This window comes from Ovis canadensis, chromosome 3 (genome assembly GCF_042477335.2).
Source record: "Ovis canadensis isolate MfBH-ARS-UI-01 breed Bighorn chromosome 3, ARS-UI_OviCan_v2, whole genome shotgun sequence".
NCBI classification, from domain to species: domain Eukaryota; kingdom Metazoa; phylum Chordata; class Mammalia; order Artiodactyla; family Bovidae; genus Ovis; species Ovis canadensis.
Window position 1 is genome coordinate 95,030,455 of NC_091247.1, and position 24,509 is coordinate 95,054,963.

At 40.8% G+C, this 24,509-nt stretch overlaps 1 protein-coding gene across 2 annotated transcripts in view; it reads right to left on the minus strand.

Moving 5' to 3' along the window:
• EXOC6B (exocyst complex component 6B) overlaps positions 1-968 on the minus strand; it is a 726,749-nt gene extending 725,781 nt beyond the window's left edge. The window contains exon 1 of one of the 2 annotated variants that reach the window (XM_069583682.1): positions 703-968. In XM_069583682.1, the coding sequence (XP_069439783.1) occupies positions 703-815 (113 nt within the window). In that variant the 5' untranslated portion in view covers positions 816-968. The remainder of the gene's footprint in view (positions 1-702) is intronic. The other variant, XM_069583683.1, reaches the window with a different exon arrangement.
• Between the last annotated feature and the right edge of the window lie 23,541 nt (positions 969-24,509).

The window sequence follows — 24,509 nt, forward strand, 5'->3', positions numbered from 1 at the left end:
GTTGAGGTAGGTAGCGGCTTAGTTTGACGTCTCCAGTGAAATGGGGGTGTGTGGGCAAAGTAAGTGTCACGGGGAACGGAGGGAGATAAGGTCTTTTCGGCGATGAGCACCAGGAATCTGACCTTTGGGGAGGTCGTCCTCCTGACAGTGCTCGGCAAGTACTCGCTCCCAGGAGAGGGGCGCGCGGGTTGAAACTTCCTTCCTTCCAGGCCTAGGATTTTCAGGAACTCGTTTCTGAGAAGTGACTGTGATTTTTAGAGGCAAGAGTTCGCTCTCCGAGCAACAGACCGTGGGGTGAATTCTGTTTTGCCTGAAGAGCAGGACCTGAGTCTGGGGCAGAAGGGTGATGTCCTCAGGGGGACCCTCTCCTAAGAGCCACCATCTGTCCGGCGCGCTCCGGCTGCCCGCGCCGGGCCAGCCTCGGAGGGAGAACGAAGGCTGCCCCAGCCCTGAGGGAGGCAGTAAGAGCCTACAGGGTAACGGGGCTGCCGGCGCCGACGGTCGGGAAGGAACCCCACGTCGGGTCTGCGGGGCTACGGAGGGGGACCTGCCCTGCCGAGGGTTGAGGTCGCTCGCCGCGTTCTCCGAAGGGAGGGGCCGGCGCTGGCCCTGCAAGAGGCCGGCCAGGCGCACAGTCCCGAGGGAGCCTCCTCCCGGGTCCCGCCCGTGCCCACCCCTCTGTGGCCCCGGTACCCAGGGTACCTGAGCGTGGGCCCGATGCAGGCCGTGTCGGTGCTCTCGATCTCTCGAAGAATCCGTTCGTGCTCCGCCGCTGTCTCCAGGCTCTCCGCCTCCGCCATCTTAACCCGCTCCATAGACTCGGGGAGCCCCGCAGCGCGTCCCCTCCCTCAGCTCCGCTCACCTTTCGCTCTCAATCTCTCTCTCTCACTCCAGGCTCCCGGGGATCCTAAGCCTCCGGCCACCCGCAGGACGACCCCTCCCTCAGACTGGGCACGCCCCCTAGCATCACCACGTCCGCGGACGTTCCGCGCGATGCCCGCTGGGATTTGTAGTTCTCTGGAAGAAAGCCTGATTTCACACATCATTCATTGAAGCCACAAACTTCTGTTAAAAGCTCCACTATAGAGGGAAGCGGGAGGGGGGTTCAGGATTGGGAACACGTGTACACCGTGGCGGATTCATGTTGCTGTATGGCAAAACCAATACAATATTGTAAAGTAATTAGCCTCCAATTAAAATAAATAAATTTAAATTTTTAGAAAAGAGCTCCACTATATCCAGTGGCTAAGATTCCGTAATCCCAAGGCAGGCTGCCTGGGTTCACTCCCTGGTCAAGGAATTAGATCCCATGTGCTGCAACCATGACCTGGTGCAGCCAAATAAATAAAATTTTTTTTGGGGGGGGGGAGTTCTACTGTAAGAAAGAACAATTAGGAACTTCATATGCAACGGCGATTGTCAGACAGCTCTTGTTGAAGACCCTTGCCTCAAAGTCCAAAAGCCTCTTTAGGCACGAATATTAAGGAAGGATTAACTGGGTTTCTCTGAACAGATATCTTACAAGTTATGAAAGAGGAAAAGCCCAAAACTAAAATACCCAAAACTAACAGATAAGGTGTAATGTACCTCTAAGCAAGTTCTGAGAATCAAACACTGCAAGCACTTTTGTCTGTGAAGAATTCATTGACAGACTATGCCTGAACATTTCAAAAGGTGTGATTGGAAGGTGTGAGAAGCACCTAGAAAACCAGAAAGAACTTCATTTGCACTGGTGTATAGAGAATTAGCAACGAGAGATGGTGCTAGAAGAGCATCTTGGAAGAGGAACACCAGGAACAGAAATGTGTACTTTATTCTAATGGCTCAACTGGGCGAACAACCACCTGCATCAAAAGCATCTTGGATCTCTTTTTAAATACAGATCAAAGACTAGAGATCTCTTCAAGAAAATTAGCAATATCAAAGGAACATTTCTTGAAAGGATGAGCACGAAAAGGACAGAAACCATAAGGACCTAACAAAAGCAGAAGATATGAAGAAGTGGCAAAAATACACGAACTATACAAGAAGGTGAAGTCAAGTGGGCGCTAGAAAGCATCACTACGAACAAAGCTAGTAGAGGTGATGGAATTCCAGTTGAGCTGTTTCAAATCCTGAAAGATGATGCTGTGAAAGTGCTGCACTCAATATGCCAGCAAACTTGGAAAACTCAGCAGTGGCCACAGGACTGGATAGGTCAGTTTTCATTCCAATCCCAAAGAAAGGAAAGGCCAAAGAATGCTCAAACTACTGGCACAATTGCACTCATCTCACATGCTAGTAAAGTAATGCTCAAAATTCTCCAAGCCAGGCTTCAGCAATACGTGAACCATGAACTTCCAGATGTTCAAGTAGGTTTTAGAACAGGCAGAGGAACCAGAGATCAAATTGCCAACATCCGCTGGATCATGGAAAAAGTAAGAGAGTTCCAGAAGAACATCTATTTCTGCTTTATTGACTATGCCAAAGCCTTTGACTGTGTGGATCACAATAAACTGTGAAAAATTCTGAAAGAAATGGGAATACCAGACCACCTGACCTGCCTTTTGAGAAACCTATATGCAGGTCAGGAAGCAAGAGTTAGAACTGGACGTGGAACAACAGACTGGTTCCAAATAGGAAAAGGAGTACATCAAGGCTATATATTGTCACCCTGCTTATTTAACTTCTATGCAGAATACATCATGAGAAACGCAGGACTGGAAGAAGCACAAGCTGGAATCAAGATTGCTGGGAGAAATATCAATAATCTCAGATATGCAGATGACACCACCCTTATGGCAGAAAGTGAAGAGAAACTAAAGAGCCTCTTGATGACAGTGAAAGAGGAGAGGGAAAAAGTTGGCTTAAAGCTCAGCATTCAGAAAACAAAGATCATAGCATCTGGTCCCATCACTTCATGGGAAATAGATGGGGAAACAGTAGAAACAGTGTCAGACTTTATTTTTCTGGGCTCCAAAATCACTACAGATGGTGATTGCAGCCATGAAATTGAAAGACGCTTACTCCTTGTCATGACCAACCTAGACAGCATATTAAAAAGCAGAGACATTGCTTTGCCAACAAAGGTCCATCTAGTCAAGGCTATGGTTTTTCCAATGTTCATGTATGGATGTGAGAGTTGGACTGTGAAGAAAGCTGAGTACTAAAGAATTGATGCTTTTGAACTGTGGTGTTGGAGAAGACTCTTGAGAGTCCCTTGGACTGCAAGGAGATCCAACCAGTCCATTCAGAAGGAGATAAGGCCTGGGTGTTCTTTGGAAGGAATGATGCTAAAGCTGAAGCTCCAGTACTTTGGCCACCTCATGTGAAGAGCTGACTCATTGGAAAAGACCCTGATGCTGGGAGGGATTGAGGGCAGGAAGAGAAGGGAACGACAGAGAATGAGATCGCTGGATGGCGTCACCAACTCGATGGATGTGAGTCTGAGTGAACTCCAGGAGTTGGTGATAGACAGGGAGGCCTGGCGTGCTGTGATTCATGGGGTGGCGAAGAGTCGGACATGACTGAGCAACTGTACTGAACTGAACTGATACAAGAAAGGTCTTAATGACACAGATAACCCTGATCATGTGGTCACTCATCTAGAGCCAGACATCCTGTGGTGTGAAGTCAAGTTGGCCTTAAGAAGCATCTATTTTTGTTTCGTCATTAAGTCTTATTCCCCTCTTCTGCAGCTCCACTGCCTGGAGCCTGCCAGGCTTCTCTGTCCATGGGATTTTCCAGGCAATAATGGAGTGGATTGCCATTTCCTTCTCCAGGAGATCTTCGCAACCCAGGAATCAAGCCCACATTCTCTTCCATCTCCTGCTTGAAAGGTGGATCCTTTACCACTGAGCCACCTGGGAAGCATTACTATGAACAAAGCTAGTGAAGGTAATGGAATTCTAGCTGAGCTATTTCAAATCCTAAAAGATGATACTGTTAAAATACTGCAGTCAATATATCAACAACTTTGGAAAACTCAGAAGTGGCCATAGGACTGGAAAATGTCAGTTTTCTCTCTAATCCCAAAGAAGAGCAATGTCAAAGGATTTTAAACTACAGTATAATTGCATTCATTTCACATGCTAGCAAGGTTCTGCTCAAAATCCTTCAAGCTAGGCTTCATCAGTACGTGAACCAAGAACTTCCAGATACATAACCTAGGTTTAGAAAAGGCAGAGGAACCAGAGATCTAACTGCCAACATTCACTGGCTCTTGGAGAAAACAAAGGAGTTCCATAAAAGCATCTAGTTCTGCTTCACTGACTATGCTAAAGCCTTTGGCTGTGTGTGCTTAATCCTATCTGACTCTTTGCAATGCCATGGACTGTAGTCCACCAGGCTCCTCTGTCCATGGAATTCTCCAGGCAAGAAGAGTGGAGCAGGTTGCCATTTCCTGTTTCAGGGGATCTTCCCAACCCAAGGATCAAACCAGTGTCTCTTGTGTCTCCTGGGTTAGCAGGCAGATTCTTTACCACTAGCACCACCAGAGAAGCCCAAGTCTATTAGGACATTTTCCCTTTAAAAGATTTAGCATTGCAAATTGGATATAAAATTCTCATATATGGTTCCGTCCATCCACAGGAAGAAAGTAAATATGAACTTGGTGTTTACAGTCAGAATATGGACCCTAAAGAACATTTACTGGGAACAAAGGTGAAAATTAGAAAGAAACTGGTCGTTATTAAGTCCCTGGACAATGCAAAGTATGTTTTCAGTGAAAAACATCTTCAGTGTAAAAAGACTAATTATGTTTTGTGAAAAGTTTATGCATTGGTCTTTACTACTGTATTTTTTAAAACAAAAGTTATTTCAAGTTTTTAAAAGGCGATAGAATTTTAATTATTTCTTATTAAAGCAACTTTTCATAAACACTTATATCATATTTAAAAGGTCAAATTCATTCCAGACCAGCTGACCTGCCTCCTGAGAAATCTGTATGCTGGTCAGGAAGCAACAGCTAGAACTGGACATGGAACAAAAGACTGGTTCCAAATAAGAAAAGGAGTATATCAAGCCTGTAAATCGTCAATCTGCTTATTTAAATTATATGCAGAGTACATCATGAGAAACACTGGGCTAGATGAAGCACAACCTGGAATCAAGATTCCTGGGAGAAACATCAATAACTTCAGATATACAGATGACACCACCCTTATGGCAGAAAGCAACAAAGAACTAAAGAGCCTCTTGATGAACATGAAAGAGGAGACTGAAAAAGTTGGCTTAAAATTCAATATTTAAAAAACTAAGATCATGGCATCTGGTCCCATCACTTCATCCCAAATAGGTGGGGAAGCAATGGAAACAGTGACAGACTTTATTTGGGGGGGCTCCAAAATCACTGCAGGTGGTAACTGCAGCCATGAAATTAAAAGACACTTGCTCCTCGAAAGGAAAGTTATGACCCAACCTAGACAGCATATTAAAAAGCAGAGACATTACTTTGCCAACAAAGGTCCATCTAGTCAAAGTTATGATTTTTCCAGTAGTTATGTATGAATGTGAGAGTTGAACTATAAAGAAAGCTGAGCACCAAAGAATTGATGTTTTTGTACTGTTGTGTTGGAGAAGACTATTGAGAGTCTCTTGGACAGCAAGGAGATCCAACCAGTCCATCCTAAAGGAAATCAGTCCTGGATACTCATTGGAAGGACTGATACTGAAGCAGAAACGCCTATTCTTTGACCACCTGATACAAAGAACTGACTCATTGGAAAAGACCCTGATGCTGGGAAAGATTGAAGGCAAGAGGAGAAGGAGACAACAGAGGATGAGCTGGTTGGATGACATCACCAATGTGATGAAATGAGTTTGAGTGAACTCTAGGAGTTGGTGGTGGACAGGGAAGCCTGGCGTGCTGCAGTCCATGGGGTCTCAAAGAGTTGGACTACTGAGCAACTGAACTGAACTGAAGAACCAATTAGAACAGGTTGAGACCCTAAATCTGATTTTTGCTTTGAATTCTTTCTGGCTAAGAAACTACATCACATGTGATCAGCATAAAAAGTACAATACTAAAAGAGCATAAACCTTGACGTAGTTCAGTTCAGTTCAATTCAGTCGCTCAGTCGTGTCCAACTCTTTGTGACCTCATGAATCGCAGCATGCCAGGCCTCCCTGTCCATCACCAACTCCTGGAGTTCACTCAGACTCACGTCCATCGAGTCCGTGATGCCATCCAGCCATCTCATCCTCTGTCATCCCCTTCTCCTCCTGCCCTCAATCCCTCCCAGCATCAGTCTTTTCCAATGAGTCAACTCTTCTTATGAGGTGGCCAAAGTACTGGAGTTTCAGCTTCAGCATTATTCCCTCCAAAGAAATCCCAGGGCTAATCTCCTTCAGAATGGACTGGTTGGAGAAGGCTAATGCAAAACTGATGGGAAATTATCAACTCATTTATAGTTTTCCAAGGAAAGTTATAAGTTTTTGGTTTTTTTTACCTTAACTTCAGTGTAATTCTATTTATATTAAATATTCTGTTTCTATTTATCTGTGTTAAAAGGTGATAGAATGTGTCAATGAGTGTGTGGATTACAACAAACTGAAAAATTCTTAAAGAGAAAGGAATACCAGACACCTTCCCTGTATCCTGAGAAACCTGTATGCATGTCAAGAAGCAACAGTTAGAACCAGACGTGGAACGTCTGATTGGTTCAAAGTTGGAAAAGGAGTACATCAAGTCTGTATATTGTCACCCTGCTTAATTAACTTATATGCAAAGTACATCATGCAAAATGCTGGGCTGGGTAAATCCCAAGCTGGAATCAAGATTGCAGGGAGAAATATTAACAACCTTAGATTCAGATTGCAGATGATACAACCCAAATAGAGAAAACAAAGACAAACTAAAGAGCCTCTTGATGAAGGGGAAAGAGGAGAGTGAAAAAGCTGGCTTGAAACTTAACATTCAAAAAACTAAGATGATGGCATCTGGTCCCATCAGTTCAGTTCAGTTCAGTCACTCTGTCGTGTCCAGCTCTTTGTGACCCCATGAATTGCAGCACGCCAGGCCTCCCTGTTCATCACCAACTCCCGGAGTTCACTCAAACTCATTACATCGAGTCGGTGATGCCATCCAGCCATCTCATCCTCTGTCATCCCCTTCTCCTCCTGCCCCCAATCCCTCCCAGCATCAGTCTTTTCCAATGAGTCAATTCTTCTCATGAGGTGGCCAAAGTACTGGTGTTTCAGCTTCAGCATCATTCCCTCCAAAGAAATCCCAGGGCTGATCTCCTTCAGAATGGACTGGTTGGATCTCCTTGCAATCCAAGGGACTCTCAAGAGTCTTCTCCAACACCACAGTTCAAAAGCATCAATTCTTAGGCGCTTAGCTGTCTTCACCGTCCAACTTTCACATCCATACATGACCACAGGAAAAACCATAGCCTTGACTAGACAGACCTTTGTTGGCAAAGTAATATCTCTGCTTTTTAATACTTAATGGCAAATAGAAGGGGAGACAGTGAAAGCAGTGACAGATTTTATTTTCATGGTCTCCACAATCACTGTGGACAATGACTGCAGCCATGAAATTAAAAGATACTTGCTTCTTGGAAGGAAAGCTCTGACAAACATAGACAGCATATAAAAAGCAGAGACATAACTTTGCTGGCAAAGGTCTGTATAGTCAAAGCTATGGTTTTTCCAGTAGTTATGTATGGATGTGAGAGTTGATCCATAAAGAAGGCTGGGCACCGAAGAATTAATGCTTTCACATTGTGGTGCTGGAGAGGACTCTTGAGAGTTCCTTAGACTGCAAGGAGATCAAATCAGTCAATCCTAAAGGAAATCAAAACTGAATACTCATTGTAAGGAGCGATGCTGAAGCTGAAGCTCAAATACTTTGGCCACTTGATGCAAAGTATGGGCTCATTGGAAAAGACCGTGATGCTAGGAAAGATTGAAGGCAAAAAAGAAGGAGACAGCAGAGGATAAGTGGTTAGATAGCATCACCAACTAAATGAACCTGAATTTGAGCAAACTCCAGGAGATAATGGAGGACAGAGGAGCCTGGCATGCTGCAGCCCGCGGTTTGCAAAGAGTCAGACACATCTTAGCGACTGAACAACAAATATTTGATGAAAAATGAAAGACAAAAACAAAACTGTTATTCTATTGCACAGTTGAAAATTGCTAAGTGACTAGGTCTTAAAAGTTCTCACCACAAGAAAAAAAATTCCGTAAATACGTATGGTGACAGATGTCAACTAGACTTATTGTGGTGATCATTTCACAACATCCATAAATATCAAATCATCATGTTGTATACCTGAAATTACTAATGTAACGCTGTGTGTCAGTTATACCTCAATAAAAAGTCACAAAGAAAAAAATCATATATATGCTTATATATGTATAAAATACTTCACAGAATATTTCTGAAAGGGTATCCAAGAAACTGTAAACATTAGTAAGGACAGATATTGGGAGGAAGGGGCATGAAGTAGCAGGAAGATATTTTTTATTATGCATACAGTTTTGGAATTCTTTCCCTTGTGTATGTACTTCTTTTTTAATAAAGAATGCTGAAAAGATGGCGGAGGAATAGGACGGGAAGATCACGTTCTCCCTCACAAATTCCTCAAAAGAACATTTCAACGCCGAGCAAACTTCACAAAACAACTTCTGTAGGCTGGCAGAGGACATCAGGCAACCAGAAAAGCAGACCATTCTCTTCAAAACAGATTTTTAATCTTTGTTGTCAATTTTGTACATTTAAAAACCCAAACTTCACTACCCAAGTTTACCTGAGAGCGAGATTACTGGCTTGTCCACTCTCTCCTCCTCTGGCCTCTCCTTTTTCTCCACCAGGTGGCCTCTGTCTCTTTTCTCCCCCATCTCTTCTCTATCCAACTCTGTGAATCTCTGTGTGTTCCAGACGGTAGAGAACACCTAAGGAACTGGTTACTGGCAGGATTTGTCTCTCTCCTACTCATTCCTCTCTCTTATCCTCCTGGTCACCTCTGTCTACTTCCTCCCTCTCCTCTTCCCCGTATAACTCTGTAAATACCTCTGAGCAGTCCAGACTATAGAGCGCACATAAGGAAGAGACTACTGGCTAGCTTGCTCTCTCCTCTCTTGATCTCACCGCATCTCATTCCAGTTACCTCTAACTACCCCCTCCATCTTCTCTTCTCCTTGTAACTCAGTGAACCTCTCTGAGTGTCCCTCAAGGTGGAGAAACTTTTCATCTTTAACCTAGATGTTTTATCATCGGTGCTGTATAGATGGAGAAGTCTAGAGGCTACTGTAAAAATAAAACTGAAAACCAGAAGCAGGAAGCTTAAACCCAAAGCCTGAAAACATTAGAGAACTCTTGAATTCAGGGAACATTAAGCAATAGGAGCTCATCAAATGCCTTCATACCTACACTGAAACCAAGCTCCACCCAAGGGCCAACAAGTTCCAAAACAAGACATACCACGCAAATTCTCCAGCAACACAGGAACACTCCCCTGAGCCTCAATATACAGGCAGCTCAAAATTATCCCAAACCTCTCATGTCTCATAACCCATTACGGGTCACTCCACTGCACTCCAGAGAGAAGAAACCCAGCTCCACCCACCAAAACTCCAACACAAGCCTCCCTAACCAGGAAACCTTGACAAGCCACTGATAGAACCCCACCCAAAGTGAGGAAGCTCCATAATAAAGAGAACTCCACAAATTATCAGAATATAAAAAGGCCACCCCAAACGCAGCAATATAACCAAGATGAAGAGACAGAGGAATACTCAGCAGGTAAAGGAACAGGAGAGTTGCCCACCAAACCAAACAAAAGAGGAAGAAGTAGGGAATCTACCAGAGAAGGAATTCCGAATATTGATAGTGAAAATGATCCAAAATCTTGAAATCAAAATGGAAACACAGATAAATAGCCTAGAGACAAGGATTGAGAAGATGCAAGAAAGGTTTAACAAGGACCTAGAAGAAATAAAAAAGAGTCAAAATATAATGAATAACACAATAAATGAGATCAGAAACACTCTGGAGGCAACAAATAGTAGAATAACGGAGGCAGAAGATAGGATTAGTGAAATAGAAGATAGAATGGTAGAAATAAATGAATCAGAGAGGAAACAAGAAAAACGAATTAAAAGAAACGAGGACAATCTCAGAGACCTCCAGGACAATATGAAACACTCCAACATTCGAATTATAGGAGTCCCAGAAGAAGAAGACAGAAAGAAAGATCATGAGAAAATCCTTGAGGAGATAATAGTTGAAAACTTCCCTAAAATGGGGAAGGAAATAATCACCCAAGTCCAAGAAACACAGAGAGTCCCAAATAGGATAAACCCAAGGCGAAACACCCCAAGACACATATTAATCAAATTAACAAAGATCAAACACAAAGAACAAATATTAAAAGCAGCAAGGGAAAAACAACAAATAACACACAAGGGGATTCCCATAAGGATAACAGCTGATCTGTCAATAGAAACTCTTCAGGCCAGGAGGGAATGGCAAGACATACTTAAAGTGATGAAAGACAATAACCTACAGCCCAGATTACTGTACCCAGCAAGGATCTCATTCAAATACGAAGGAGAAATCAAAAGCTTTACAGACAAGCAAAAGCTGAGAGAATTCAACACCACCAAACCAGCTCTCCAACAAATTCTAAAGGATATCCTCTAGACAGGAAACACGAAAAGGGTGTATAAACCCGAACCCAAAACAATAAAGTAAATGGCAACGGGATCATACTTATCAATAATTACCTTAAACGTAAATGGGTTGAACGCCCCAACCAAAAGACAAAGACTGGCCGAATGGATACAAAAACAAGACCCCTCTATATGCTGCTTACAAGAGACCCACCTCAAAACAAGGGACACATACAGACTGAAAGTGAAGGGCTGGAAAAAGATATACCACGCGAATAGAGACCAAAAGAAAGCAGGAGTGGCAATACTCATATCCGATAAAATAGACTTTAAAACAAAGGCTGTGAAAAGAGACAAAGAAGGCCACTACATAATGATCAAAGGAACAATCCAAGAAGAAGATATAACAATTATAAATATATATGCACCCAATATAGGAGCACCACAATATGTAAGACAAATGCTAACAAGTATGAAAGGGGAAATCAACAATAACACAATAATAGTGGGAGACTTTAATACCCCACTCACACCTATGGACAGATCAACTAAACAGAAAATTAACAAAGAAACGCAAACTTTAAATGATACATTAGATCAGTTAGACCTAATTGATATCTATAGGACATTTCACCCCAAAACAACGAATTTCACCTTTTTTTCAAGTGCTCATGGAACCGTCTCCAGGATAGACCACATCCTGGGCCATAAATCTAAACTTGATAAATTCAAAAAAATCGAAATCATTCCAAGCATCTTTTCTGACCATAATGCATTAAGATTAGATCTCAATTACAGGAGAAAAACTATTAAAAATTCCAACATATGGAGGTTGAACAACACACTTCTGAATAACCAACAAATCACAGAAGAAATCAAAAAAGAAATCAAAATATTCATAGAAACTAATGAAAATGAAAACACAACAACCCAAAACCTGTGGGACACTATAAAAGCAGTGCTAAGAGGAAAGTTCATAGCAATACAGGCATACCTCAAGAAGCAAGAAAAAAGTCAAATAAACAACCTAACTCTACAACTAAAGCAACTAGAAAAGGAAGAGTTGGAGAACCCCAGAGTTAGTAGAAGGAAAGAAATCTTAAAAATTAGGTCAGAAATAAATGCAAAAGAAACAAAAGAGACCATAGCAAAAATCAACAAAGCCAAAAGCTGGTTCTTTGAAAGGATAAATAAAATTGACAAACCATTAGCCAGACTCATCAAGAAGCAAAGAGAGAAAAATCAAATCAATAAAATTAGAAATGAAAATGGAGAGATCACAACAGACAACACAGAAACACAAAGGATCATAAGAGACTACTATCAGCAGTTGTATGCCAATAAAATGGACAACATGGAAGAAATGGACAAATTCTTAGAAAAGTACAATTTTCCAAAACTGAACCAGGAAGAAATAGAAAATCTTAACAGACCCATCACAAGCACGGAAATTGATACTGTAATCAGAAATCTTCCAGCAAACAAAAGCCCAGGTCCAGATGGCTTCACAGCTGAATTCTACCAAAAATTTAGAGAAGAGCTAACACCTATCCTACTCAAACTCTTCCAGAAAATTGCAGAGGAAGGTAAACTTCCAAACTCATTCTATGAGGCCACCATCACCCTAATACCAAAACCTGACAAAGATGTCACAAAAAAAGAAAACTACAGGCCAATATCTCTGATGAACATAGATGCAAAAATCCTCAACAAAATTCTAGCAATCAGAATCCAACAACACATTAAAAAGATCATACACCATGACCAAGTGGGCTTTATCCCAGGGATGCAAGGATTCTTCAATATCCGCAAATCAATCAATGTAATTCACCACATTAACAAATTGAAAAATAAAAACCATATGATTATCTCAATAGATGCAGAGAAGGCCTTTGACAAAATTCAACATCCATTTATGATAAAAACTCTCCAGAAAGCAGGAATAGAAGGAACATGCCTCAACATAATAAAAGCTATCTATGACAAACCCACAGCAAACATTATCCTCAATGGTGAAAAATTGAAAGCATTTCCCCTAAAGTCAGGAACAAGACAAGGGTGTCCACTTTCACCGCTACTATTCAACATAGTTCTGGAAGTTTTGGCCACAGCAATCAGAGCAGAAAAAGAAATAAAAGGAATCCAAATTGGAAAAGAAGAAGTAAAACTCTCACTGTTTGCAGATGACATGATCCTCTACATGGAAAACCCTAAAGACTCCACCAGAAAATTACTAGAGCTCATCAATGAATATAGTAAAGTTGCAGGATATAAAATCAACACACAGAAATCCCTTGCATTCCTATACACAAATAATGAGAAAGTAGAAAAAGAAATTAAGGAAACAATTCCATTCACCATTGCAACAAAAAGAATAAAATACTTAGGAATATATCTACCTAAAGAAACTAAAGACCTATATATAGAAAACTGTAAAACACTGATGAAAGAAATCAAAGAGGACACTAATAGATGGAGAAATATACCATGTTCATGGATTGGAAGAATCAATATAGTGAAAATGAGTATACTACCCAAAGCAATTTACAAATTCAATGCAATCCCTATCAAGCTACCAGCCACATTTTTCACAGAACTAGAACAAATAATTTCAAGATTTGTATGGAAATACAAAAAACCTCAAATAGCCAAAGCAATCTTGAGAAAGAAGAATGGAACTGGAGGAATCAACTTGCCTGACTTCAGGCTCTACTACAAAGCCACAGTCATCAAGACAGTATGGTACTGGCACAAAGACAGACATATAGATCAATGGAACAAAATAGAAAGCCCAGAGATAAATCCACACACATATGGACACCTTATCTTTGACAAAGGAGGCAAGAATATACAATGGAGTAAAGACAATCTCTTTAACAAGTGGTGCTGGGAAAACTGGTCAACCACTTGTAAAAGAATGAAACTAGATCACTTTCTAACACCGCACACAAAAATAAACTCAAAATGGATTAAAGATCTAAATGTAAGATCAGAAACTATAAAACTCCTAGAGGAGAACATAGGCAAAACACTCTCAGACATAAATCACAGCAGGATCCTCTATGATCCACCTCCCAGAATGCTGGAAATAAAAGCAAAAATAAACAAATGGGATCTAATTAAAATTAAAAGCTTCTGCACAACAAAGGAAAATATAAGCAAGGTGAAAAGACAGCCTTCTGAATGGGAGAAAATAATAGCTAATGAAGCAACTGACAAACAACTAATCTCAAAAATATACAAGCAACTTCTGCAGCTCAACTCCAGAAAAATAAACGACCCTATCAAAAAATGGGCCAAAGAACTAAATAGACATTTCTCCAAAGAAGACATACGGATGGCTAACAAACACATGAAAAGATGCTCAACATCACTCATTATTAGAGAAATGCAAATCAAAACCACAATGAGGTACCACTTCACACCAGTCAGAATGGCTGCGATCCAAAAATCTGCAAGCAATAAATGCTGGAGAGGGTGTGGAAAAAAGGGAACCCTCCTACACTGTTGGTGGGAATGCAAACTAGTACAGCCACTATGGAGAACAGTGTGGAGATTCCTTAAAAAATTGCAAATAGAACTCCCTTATGACCCAGCAATCCCACTTCTGGGCATACACACCGAGGAAACCAGAATTGAAAGAGACACATGTACCCCAATGTTCATCGCAGCACTGTTTATAATAGCCAGGACATGGAAACAACCTAGATGTCCATCAGCAGATGAATGGATAAGAAAGCTGTGGTACATATACACAATGGAGTATTACTCAGCCGTTAAAAAGAATTCATTTGAATCAGTTCTGATGAGATGGATGAAACTGGAGCCGATTATACAGAGTGAAGTAAGCCAGAAAGAAAAACACCAATACAGTATACTAACACATATATATGGAATTTAGGAAGATGGCAATGACGACCCTGTATGCAAGACAGGGAAAGAGACACAGATGTGTATAACGGACTTTTGGACTCAGAGGGAGAGGGAGAGGGTGGGATGATTTGGGAGAATGACATTCTAACATGTATACTATCATGTGAATTGAATCGCCAGTCTATGTCTGACGCAGGATGCAGCATGCTTGGGGCTGGTGCATGGGGATGACCCAGAAAGATGTTATGGGGAGGGAGGTGGGAGGGGGGTTCATGTTTGGGAATGCATGTAAGAATTAAAGATTTTAAAATGTAAAAAATAAAAAACTAAAAAACTAAAAAAAAATAAAAAAAAAAATAAAGAATGCTGCTGCTGCTGCTGCTGCTAAGTCGCTTCAGTCATGCCCGACTCTGTGCGACCCCATAGACGGCAGCCCACCAGGCTTCCCCCGTCCCTGGGATTCTCCAGGCAAGAACGCTGGAGTGGGTTGCCATTTCCTTCTCCAATGCATGAAAGTGAAAAGTGAGAAATGAAAGTGAAGTCGCTCAGTCGTGTCCAACTCTTAGCGACCCCATGGACTGCAGCCTACCAGGCTCCTCCGTCCATGGGATTTTCCAGGCAAGAGTACTGGAGTGGGGTGCCATCGCCTTCTCCGTTAATAAAGAATAGTAATTATTAATTAAGAACACATTTTATAAATAAACAAAGCAATACTGAGGAGAATGAGTTACAAGTCTTGGTTTGCCAGGAACTGAGAAGGTTGCTAAACCTGTCTGTTTCTAGACAATCTCTTGCTGTCTCACCTTGTTTCATTACTCATGCTTAAAGAATTTCAGACACAGGTAAGAGGGGCAGGAAGAGTATGAAGGCTTTCATATTTCTAAAGATCTCTGGTCCCTTCAATCACCAATTTTAACATCTAACTAAGCAAAAAGCTTTTTATACATCACAGGGAGAAGATGGGTATGTAGACTAAATATGTACAGTAGTGATTAAATGAGCTTCCGCTGCTGTCAGCAGGGTTTATTTCTAGCCCCTCCTCAGCAGCCAGAGAGCTCACATGAGTTTTCACCAGCAACAGTGTGAGTTTGGAGTGACCAGTGTAGAAAACTCCAGTGAAGATGGCCTGCCTGACATTAATGCCTTCTAAATTGACAGTACGTCAGGTGATGTGGAATGACCCAGAAAAGTACTGGACTAAAATTTGGGGGCATTTAGTTTAGTTCCAACATTAGCAGTTAACATACTGGGCACTTCCTGGTAAAAAGCACAATATAGAAAGTAAGCACTTCATATTCATCATTAAGTCCTTACATCAATCCTTTGCTATAAATATTATTGTTGTTGTTGAGTCAGTAAGTCGTGTCCGCCTCTTTGTGACCCCATGGACTATAGCCACCAGGCTCTTCTGTCCATGGGCTTCTCCAGGCAAGAATACTGAAATGGGTTGCCATTTCCTTCTCCAGGGGATCTTCCCAATCCAAGAATCAAACCCCAGTCTCCTGCTTGGCAGGCAGATTCTTTACCACTGAGGCAGTGGGTAAATCCATGCTATAAATATTATATATCTCATTTTGCAGATATAATACTTTGAGTCTCACAGTGTATATGATGATACTGGTATTCAAACTCCATTTCCTTGTCAAGCCCCATTTCCTTGCCAGTTTAGCCAGTCTGTCCCACCCACCCTCTCATTGCCACATTTATTGTAAGAACTTAAAATTATCATTCTGCCTCTCGGTATCTGCTTCCACCTTGGTGTAACAGGTTGAATCATTTCACAGGCCCTTTCCAGATCACTTCAAAGACCTCTTCACACAACTACCTCTTTCCACTTATTCCCTTTAAATGAACCAATTTTTTGTCTCCTGGCCTCGTAGATTTATAACTTCTTGTTACTCTGCACTGACAGTTTGAAAATGTTGTTCTGACACCCTAACTCCTCAACCCTCCTGACAAAGTAAGGCACTAGGTTGTGCTGTGGTCATTTCCTAATTTCCATATTCCTCAGAAGTTTAACAACGTGGCTTACAGATTTTCTATCCATCTCGTTCTCTGCCATCACCTTGAAGCACATCAACCTCAACATGGATGTTGTTGTTCTTCAGTCACCAAGTCATATGTCACTCTTTGCGACCCCATGAACTGCAGCATGCCAAGTATCCCTGTCTCTCACCATCTCCCGGAGTTTGCCTAAGTTCATGTCCATTCCATCGGTGATGCCATTCAGCCATCTCATCCTCTCTCGCCCTCTTCTGCTTTTAGACTTTCCCAGCATCAGGGTCTTTTCCAGTAAGTCAGCTCTTCGTATCAAGTGGCCAAAGTATTGGAGCTTCAGCTTCAGCATCAGTCTTTCCAATGAGTATTCAGGATTGATTTCCATTAAGATTGATCCCTGTGCTGTCCAAAGCATTCTCAAAAGTCTTCTCCAGCACCACAATTCAAAAGCATCAATTCTTTGGTGCCCTGCCTTCTTTATGGTCTCAGAACCATACATGACTATTGGGAAGACCATAGCTTTGACTATATGGACTTTTGTCAGCAAAGTAATGTCTTTGCTTTTTAACACACTGTCTAGTTATTCATGGATAACCCATCCAATACCCTGACTTCATGGATCCCAACTATGCCAGCCATGTTCCTCATGCCACAGAAGCAATGCATTCACAACCTCATTTTTTTCTTTACATTCAATTAACACTGTTCTACCCCCAAGACTACAAACTCTGAAATTCCTCTCAGTGCTACTTTTCCATCTACCTCTTCCTCTGCCCAATTTCTATGGAACTCACACATTACTCTGATCCTTGTTTTCCTTTCTGATTTTTATGAAGCTTATTGGTATTTTTCCCTTCTATCCTGAATTTTCTTCTATCTAAGCTTTTAATTCAGAGAGATCTTTATCTGATTCCTGGTTTTTCCACTAAACAGCAGTTGAATTTGAGTAAGTTATATAGTTTCTGTAAGCTACAGTTTTCTCAGGTATAAAATTGAGTATATAATATAAACCCTAGGCATGTGTAAGAATTAAAAATACTTAATGTAAGGGGCCAACCACAGGCCTTGGCAGAATAAGTGTTAGAAGTTACTCATACTCCCATTAACCACCAATTTGACTAAACCATTTCCAAGGGATTCTCAAGGGTCTTCTCCAACACCACAGTTCAAAAGCATCAATTCTTCTGTATTCAGCTTTCTTTATAGTCCAACTCTCACATCCATACATGACTACTGGAAAAACCATAGCTTTGACTAGATGGACCTTTGTTGGCAAAGTAATGTCTCTGCTTTTTAACATGCTGTCTAGGTTGGTCATAGATTTTCTTCCAAGGAGCAAACAAGTCTTTTCATTTCATGGCTGCAGTCACCACCTGCAGTGATTTTGGAGCCAAAGAAAATAAAATATTCCACTGTTTCCATTGTTTCCCCGTCTATTTGCCATGAAGTGATGGGACTGGAGTTTTAAGCCAACTTTTTCACTCTCCTCTTTCACTTTCATCAAGAGGCTCTTTAGTTCTTCTTCGCTTTCTGCCGTAAGGGTGGTGTCATCTGCATATCTGAGGTTACCGATATTTCTCCCCGCAATCTTGATTCCAGCTTGTGATTCAGCCAGCTTGGCATTTCACTTGATGTGCTCTATATGTAAGTTAAATGAGCAGGGTAACAATATATAACCTTGTTGTACTCCTTTCCCAATTTGGAACCAGTCAGTTGTTCCATATCCAGTTCTAACTGCTGCTTCTTGACCTGCATATAGGTTTCTCAGGAGGCAGGTAAGGTGGCCTGATACTCCCATATTTTTAAGAATTTTCCACAGTTTGTTGTGATCCACACAGTCAAACGCTTTAGTGTAGTCAGTGATGTGGAACTAGATGCTTTTCTGGAAATCCTTTGCTTTCTTCATGATCCAATGAATGTTGAGAATTTGATCTCTGGTTCCTCTGCCTTTTCTAAATTCAGTTTGCACATCTGGAAGTTCTAGCTTCACATACTTTGAAGCCTAGTTTGAAGGATTTTGAGCATAATCTTTCTAGCATGTGAAATGAGTGCAATTGCACAGTAGTTTGAACATTCTTTGGCATTGTCTTTCTTCAGGATTGAAATGAAAACTGACATTTTCCAGTCCAGTAGCCACTGCTGAGTTTTCCAAACTTGCTGACATATTGAATGCAGCACTTTAACAGCATCATGCTTTAGGATTTGAAATAGCTCAGCTGGAATTCCATCACCTTCATTAGCTTTGTTTGTAGTAATGCTTCCTAAGATCCACTTGCCTTCCCACTTCAGGATATCCAGTTCTAGGTGACTGACCACAAACTGTGACTATCTAGGCCATTAAGACCTTTCTTATATAGTTCTGCGTATTCCTGCCATTTCTTCTTAATCTCTTCGGCTTCTGTTAGGCCCTTATTGTTTTGGTCCTTTATCGTGCCCATCCTTACATGAAATATTCCCTTGATTTCTCTAATTTTCTTGAAGAGATCTGTACTTTTTTCCATTCTATTTTTTTCCTCTATGTCTTTGCTCATTTAAGAAGGCCCTCTTCTCTCTCTTTGCTATTCTCTGGAACTCTGCATTCAGCTGACTGTATTTTTCCCTTTCTCCCTTGCTTTTCATTTCTCTTCTTTCTTCAACTATTTGTAAAGCCTTCTCAGACAACCACTTTTCCTTCTCTTATTTCTTTTTCTTTGGAATGGTTTTGGTCATTATCTCATGCACAGAAACTGCAAGACTGCTCAAAGCAATCACAGAGTGAAAGCTCTTTAACATTGGTCTTCGCCAACAGTTTTTTTTTTCAATGTGATATCAAAAGGGCAAATGAAACAACCAAGAATAAACTAGTGGGACAACATCAAACCAAAAAGCTTCTGCCCATGAAACACACACACACACACACACACACAACAACGAACATCAATGAAATGGAAAAACAAACTATGAATGGTAGAAAATATTTACAAATCATATATTCAATAAGAGAATACTATCCAAGATATATAAAGAACTCATACAGCTCACTCAATAGCAAAATAATCCAGTTGGAAAATGCACAGAAGATCTGAAGACCTTTTTTACTTCCAGGATTATTGAAATAGAATGGATATGCAGCACCATATTAGTTGAAGGTGTACAGCATAATGATTTGCCTTACATATATCATGAAATGATTACCAAGCTAAGATTAGTGAATATCCATCATACCAAATAGACACAAAATTAAAGAAATAGGAAAAAAAACTTTTTTCTTGTGATTAGAACTCTTTGGACTTATTCTCTCAACTTTTATACATAACGAACAGAAGTGTTAATTGCATTTATTATGTTGTACATTACATCTCTATTGTTTATCTTGTGACTGGAAGTTTGTGCTTTTTGACTACCTTCATCCAGTTCCCCTTCCCCCAGCCCCCACCTCTGGTAAACACATATCTGATTCTCTTTAATATGAGTTTGGTTGGTTGGTTTTGAAGTATAATTGATTCACAACACTATATTAGCTCCTGTTTGACAATGTAGTGATTTGGTGTCGTTATACATTTCAAAATGATCACCACAGTTTAGTTGCATTATGTCATTATAAAAAGACACCACAAAGGTTTTGGCTATATACCCAACACTGTTCATTTTATACTGTGATTCATTTATTTTGCAACTGAAAGTTTGCGCCTCTTAATTTCACTCACCTATTTCTTTCCTCTCACACCCTTCTCCTCTGGCAATGACCTGTTTCTTTTCTATATCTCTGAGTCAACAGAAACATCTGTTTTCTTATGTTTGTTCATTTGTTTTGTTTTCATATTCCCCATACAAATAAAATCATACAGTACTTGTCTCAAACATATCACTTGTCTCAAACATATCACTTGTCTCTAACATATCACTTAGTGTAGTATACTCTAGGTCCATCCATATTATCACAAATAGCAATATTTCATTCTATCATATTATATAAATATGTATATGTGTGTCTTTTCCATATATGCTGCATATTCTTTCTCCATTCATGTCCATTGATGGGCATATGGGTTTCTTCCATATCTTGGCTATTGTAAATAATGCTGCAATGAACATAGGTGTGTATGTAACTTTCCTAATTAGTGTTTTTGTTTTCTTCAGATAAATATCCAGGAGTGAAATTGCTATTTTTAATTTTTTGAGTAATCTCCATACTATTTTCCACAGTGGCTGTACAGTTTGCATTCCCATGACAGTGGACAATAGTTCTCTTTTTTCTAAATCATTGCCAGCACACGTTATTTCTTGTCCTTTTGTTAATTCTGCCCAGTTTTCCTAACACCACGTATTGAACGGACTGTCTTTTCTCCAGTGTATATTCTTGCTTCCTTTATCATAGATTATGTGATCATAAGTGTGTGGACTTATCTCTGAACTTTCTATCCTGTTTCATTGATGTATATTTCTGTTTTTGCGCTACTACCATACTGTTTTGATTACTGTAGCTTTGCAGTATAGTCTAAAGCCAGGAAATTTGATTCCAACAGTTCTGTTTCCTTTCTCAAGACAGCTTTGGCTATTTGTGCTCTTTTGTGTTTCCATTAAAATTATAAAATTATAATTTTTTATAATAAAAGTATTTATAATACAATGTATATAATATTATATATTATAATATATTATATAATATTATACTGTATTGTATATGCATTATACTATATTATATATTTTATAATATTATATATACATTTATATGCATATTATATACATAATATATATAATATACAATAATAAAATTATTCCCTCATCCAAGGTAAGGAGCAGTGGCTGTGCTTTGCTGGAGCAGCTGTGAAGAGATACACCCATGTCCAAGGTAAGAGAAACCCAAGTAAGATGGTAGGTGTAGCAAGAGGGCATCAGAGGGCAGACACACTGAAACCATACTCACAGAAAACTAGTCAATCTAATCACATTAGGACCACAGCCTTGTCTAACTAAATGAAGCCAAGCCATGCCTGCAGGGCAACCCAAGATGGGCCGGTCATGGTGGAGAGGTCTGACAGAACATGGTCCACGGGAGAAGGGAATGGCAAGCCACTTTAGTATTCTTGCCTTGAGAACACCATGAACAGAATGAAAAGGCAATATGATAGGATACCAAAAGAGGAACTCCGCAGGTCATTAGGGGCCCAATATGCCACTGGAGATCAGAGGAGAAATAACTCCAGAAAGAACGAAGGGATGGAGCCAAAGCAAAAACAATACCCAGCTGTGGATGTGACTGGTGATAGAAGCAAGATCCGATGCTGTAAAGAGCAATATTGCATAGGAACCTGGAATGTCAGGTCCATGAATCAAGGTAAATTGGAAGTGTTCAAACAAGAGATGGCAAGGGTGAACGTCGACATTCTAGGAATCAGCGAACTAAAATGGACTGGAATGGGTGAATTTAACTCAGATGACCATTATACCTACTACTGCAGGCAGGAATCCCTCAGAAGAAATGGAGTAGCCATCATGGTCAACAAAAGAGTCCGAAATGCAGTACTTGGATGCAATCTCAAAAATGACAAAATGATCTCTGTTTGTCTCCAAGGCAAACCATTCAATATCACAGGTATCCAAGTCTATGCCCTGACCAGTAATGCTGAAGAAGTTGAAGTTGAACGGTTCTATGAAGACCTACAAGACCTTCTAGAACTAACATCCAAAAAAGATGTCCTTTTCATTATAGGGGACTGGAATGCAAAAGTAGGAAGTCAAGAAACACCTGGAGGCAAATTTGGCCTTGGAAAATGCACTGGTCATAGCAAACACCCTCTTCCAACAACACAAAAGAAGACTCTACACATGGACATCACCAGATGGTCAACACCGAAATCATATTGATTATATTCTCTGCAGCCAAAGATGGAGAAGCTCTATACAGCCAACAAAAACAAGACCAGGAGCTGACTGTGGCTCAGACCATGAACTCCTTATTACCCAATTCAGACTTAAATTGAAGAAAGTAGGGAAAACAGCTAGACCATTCAGGTATGACCTAAATCAAATCCCTTATGATTATACAGTGGAAGTGAGAAATAGATTTAAGGGCCTAGATCTGATAGATAGAGTGCCTGATGAACTATGGAATGAAGTTCATGACATTGTGCTGGAGACAGGGATCAAGACCATCCCCATGGAAAAGAAATGCAAAAAAGCAAAATGGCTGTCTGGAGAGGCCTTACAAATAGCTGTGAAGAGAAGAGAGGCGAAAAGCAAAGGAGAAAAGGAAAGATGTAGGCATCTAAATGCAGAGTACAAAAGAATAGCAAGAAGAGATAAGAAAGCCTTCTTCAGCCATCAATGCAAAGAAATAGAGGAAAACAACAGATTGGGAAAGACTAGAGATCTCTTCAACAAAATTAGAGATACCAAGGGAACATTTCATGCAAAGATGGTCCAGACAGAAATGGTCTGGACCTAACAGAAGCAGAAGATATTAAGAAGAGGTGGCAAGAATACACAGAACTGTACAAAAAAGATCCTCATGACCCAGATAGTCATGATGATGTGATCACTAATCTAGAACCAGACATCTTGGAATGTGAAGTCAAGTGGGCCTTAGAAAGCATCACTACGAACAAAGCTAGTGGAGGTGATGGAATTCCAGTTGAACTGTTTCAAATCCTGAAAGATGATGCTGTGAAAGTGCTGCACTCAATATGCCAGCAAATTTGGAAAACTCAGCAGTGGCCACAGGACTGGAAAAGGTCAGTTTTCATTCCAATCCCAAAGAAAGGCAATGCCAAAGAATGCTCAAACTACTGCACAATTGCACTCATCTCACATGCTAGTAAAGTAATGCTCAAAATTCTCCAAGCCAGGCTTCAGCAATACGTGAACCGTGAACTCCCTGATGTTCAAGCTGGTTTTAGAAAAGGGAGAGGAACCAGAGATCAAATTGCCAACATCCGCTGGATCATGGAAAAAGCAAGAGAGTTCCAGAAAAACATCTATTTCTGCTTTATTGACTATGCCAAAGCCTTTGACTGTGTGGATCACAAGAAACTGTGGAAAATTCTGCAAGAGATGGGAATACCAGACCACCTGATCTGCCTCTTGAGAAATCTGTATGCAGGTCAGGAAGCAACAGTTAGAACTGCACATGGAACAACAGACTGGTTCCAAATAGGAAAAGGAGTACGTCAAGGCTGTATATTGTCACCCTGCTTATTTAACCTCTATGCAGAGTACATCATGAGAAACGCTGGACTGGAAGAAACACAAGCTGGAATCAAGATTGCTGGCAGAAATATCAATAACCTCAGATATGCAGATGACACCACCCTTATGGCAGAAAGTGAAGAGGAACTAAAAAGCCTCTTGATGAAAGTGAAAGAGGAGAGCAAAAAAGTTGGCCTAAAGCTCAGCATTCAGAAAATGAAGATCATGGCATCCAGTCCCATCACTTCATGGGAAATAGATGGGGAAACAGTAGAAACAGTGTCAGACTTTATTTTTCTGGGCTCCAAAATCACTGCAGATGGTGACTGCAGCCATGAAATTAAAAGACATTTACTCCTTGGAAGAAAAGTTATGACCAACCTAGAGAGCATATTCAAAAGCAGAGACTACTTTGCCAACTAAGGTCCATCTAGTCAAGGCTATGGTTTTTCCAGTAGTCATGTATGGATGTGAGAGTTGGACTGTGAAGAAGGCTGAGTGCTGAAGAACTGATGCTTTTGAACTGTGGTGTTGGAGAAGACTCTTGAGAGTCCCTTGGACTGCAAGGAGATCCAACCAGTCCACTCTGAAGGAGATCAACCCTGGGATTTCTTTGGAAGGAATGATGCTAAAGCTGAAGCTCCAGTACTTTGGCCACCTCATGCAAGAGTTGACTCATTGGAAAAGACTCTGATGCTGGGAGGGATTGGGGGCAGGAGGAGAAGGGGACAACCAAGGATGAGATGGCTGGATGGCATCACAGACTCGATGGATGTGAGTGAGTGAACTCTGGGAGATGGTGATGAACAAGGAGGCCTGGCATGCTGCGATTCATGGGGTCGCAAAGAGTCGGACACAACTGAGTGACTGAA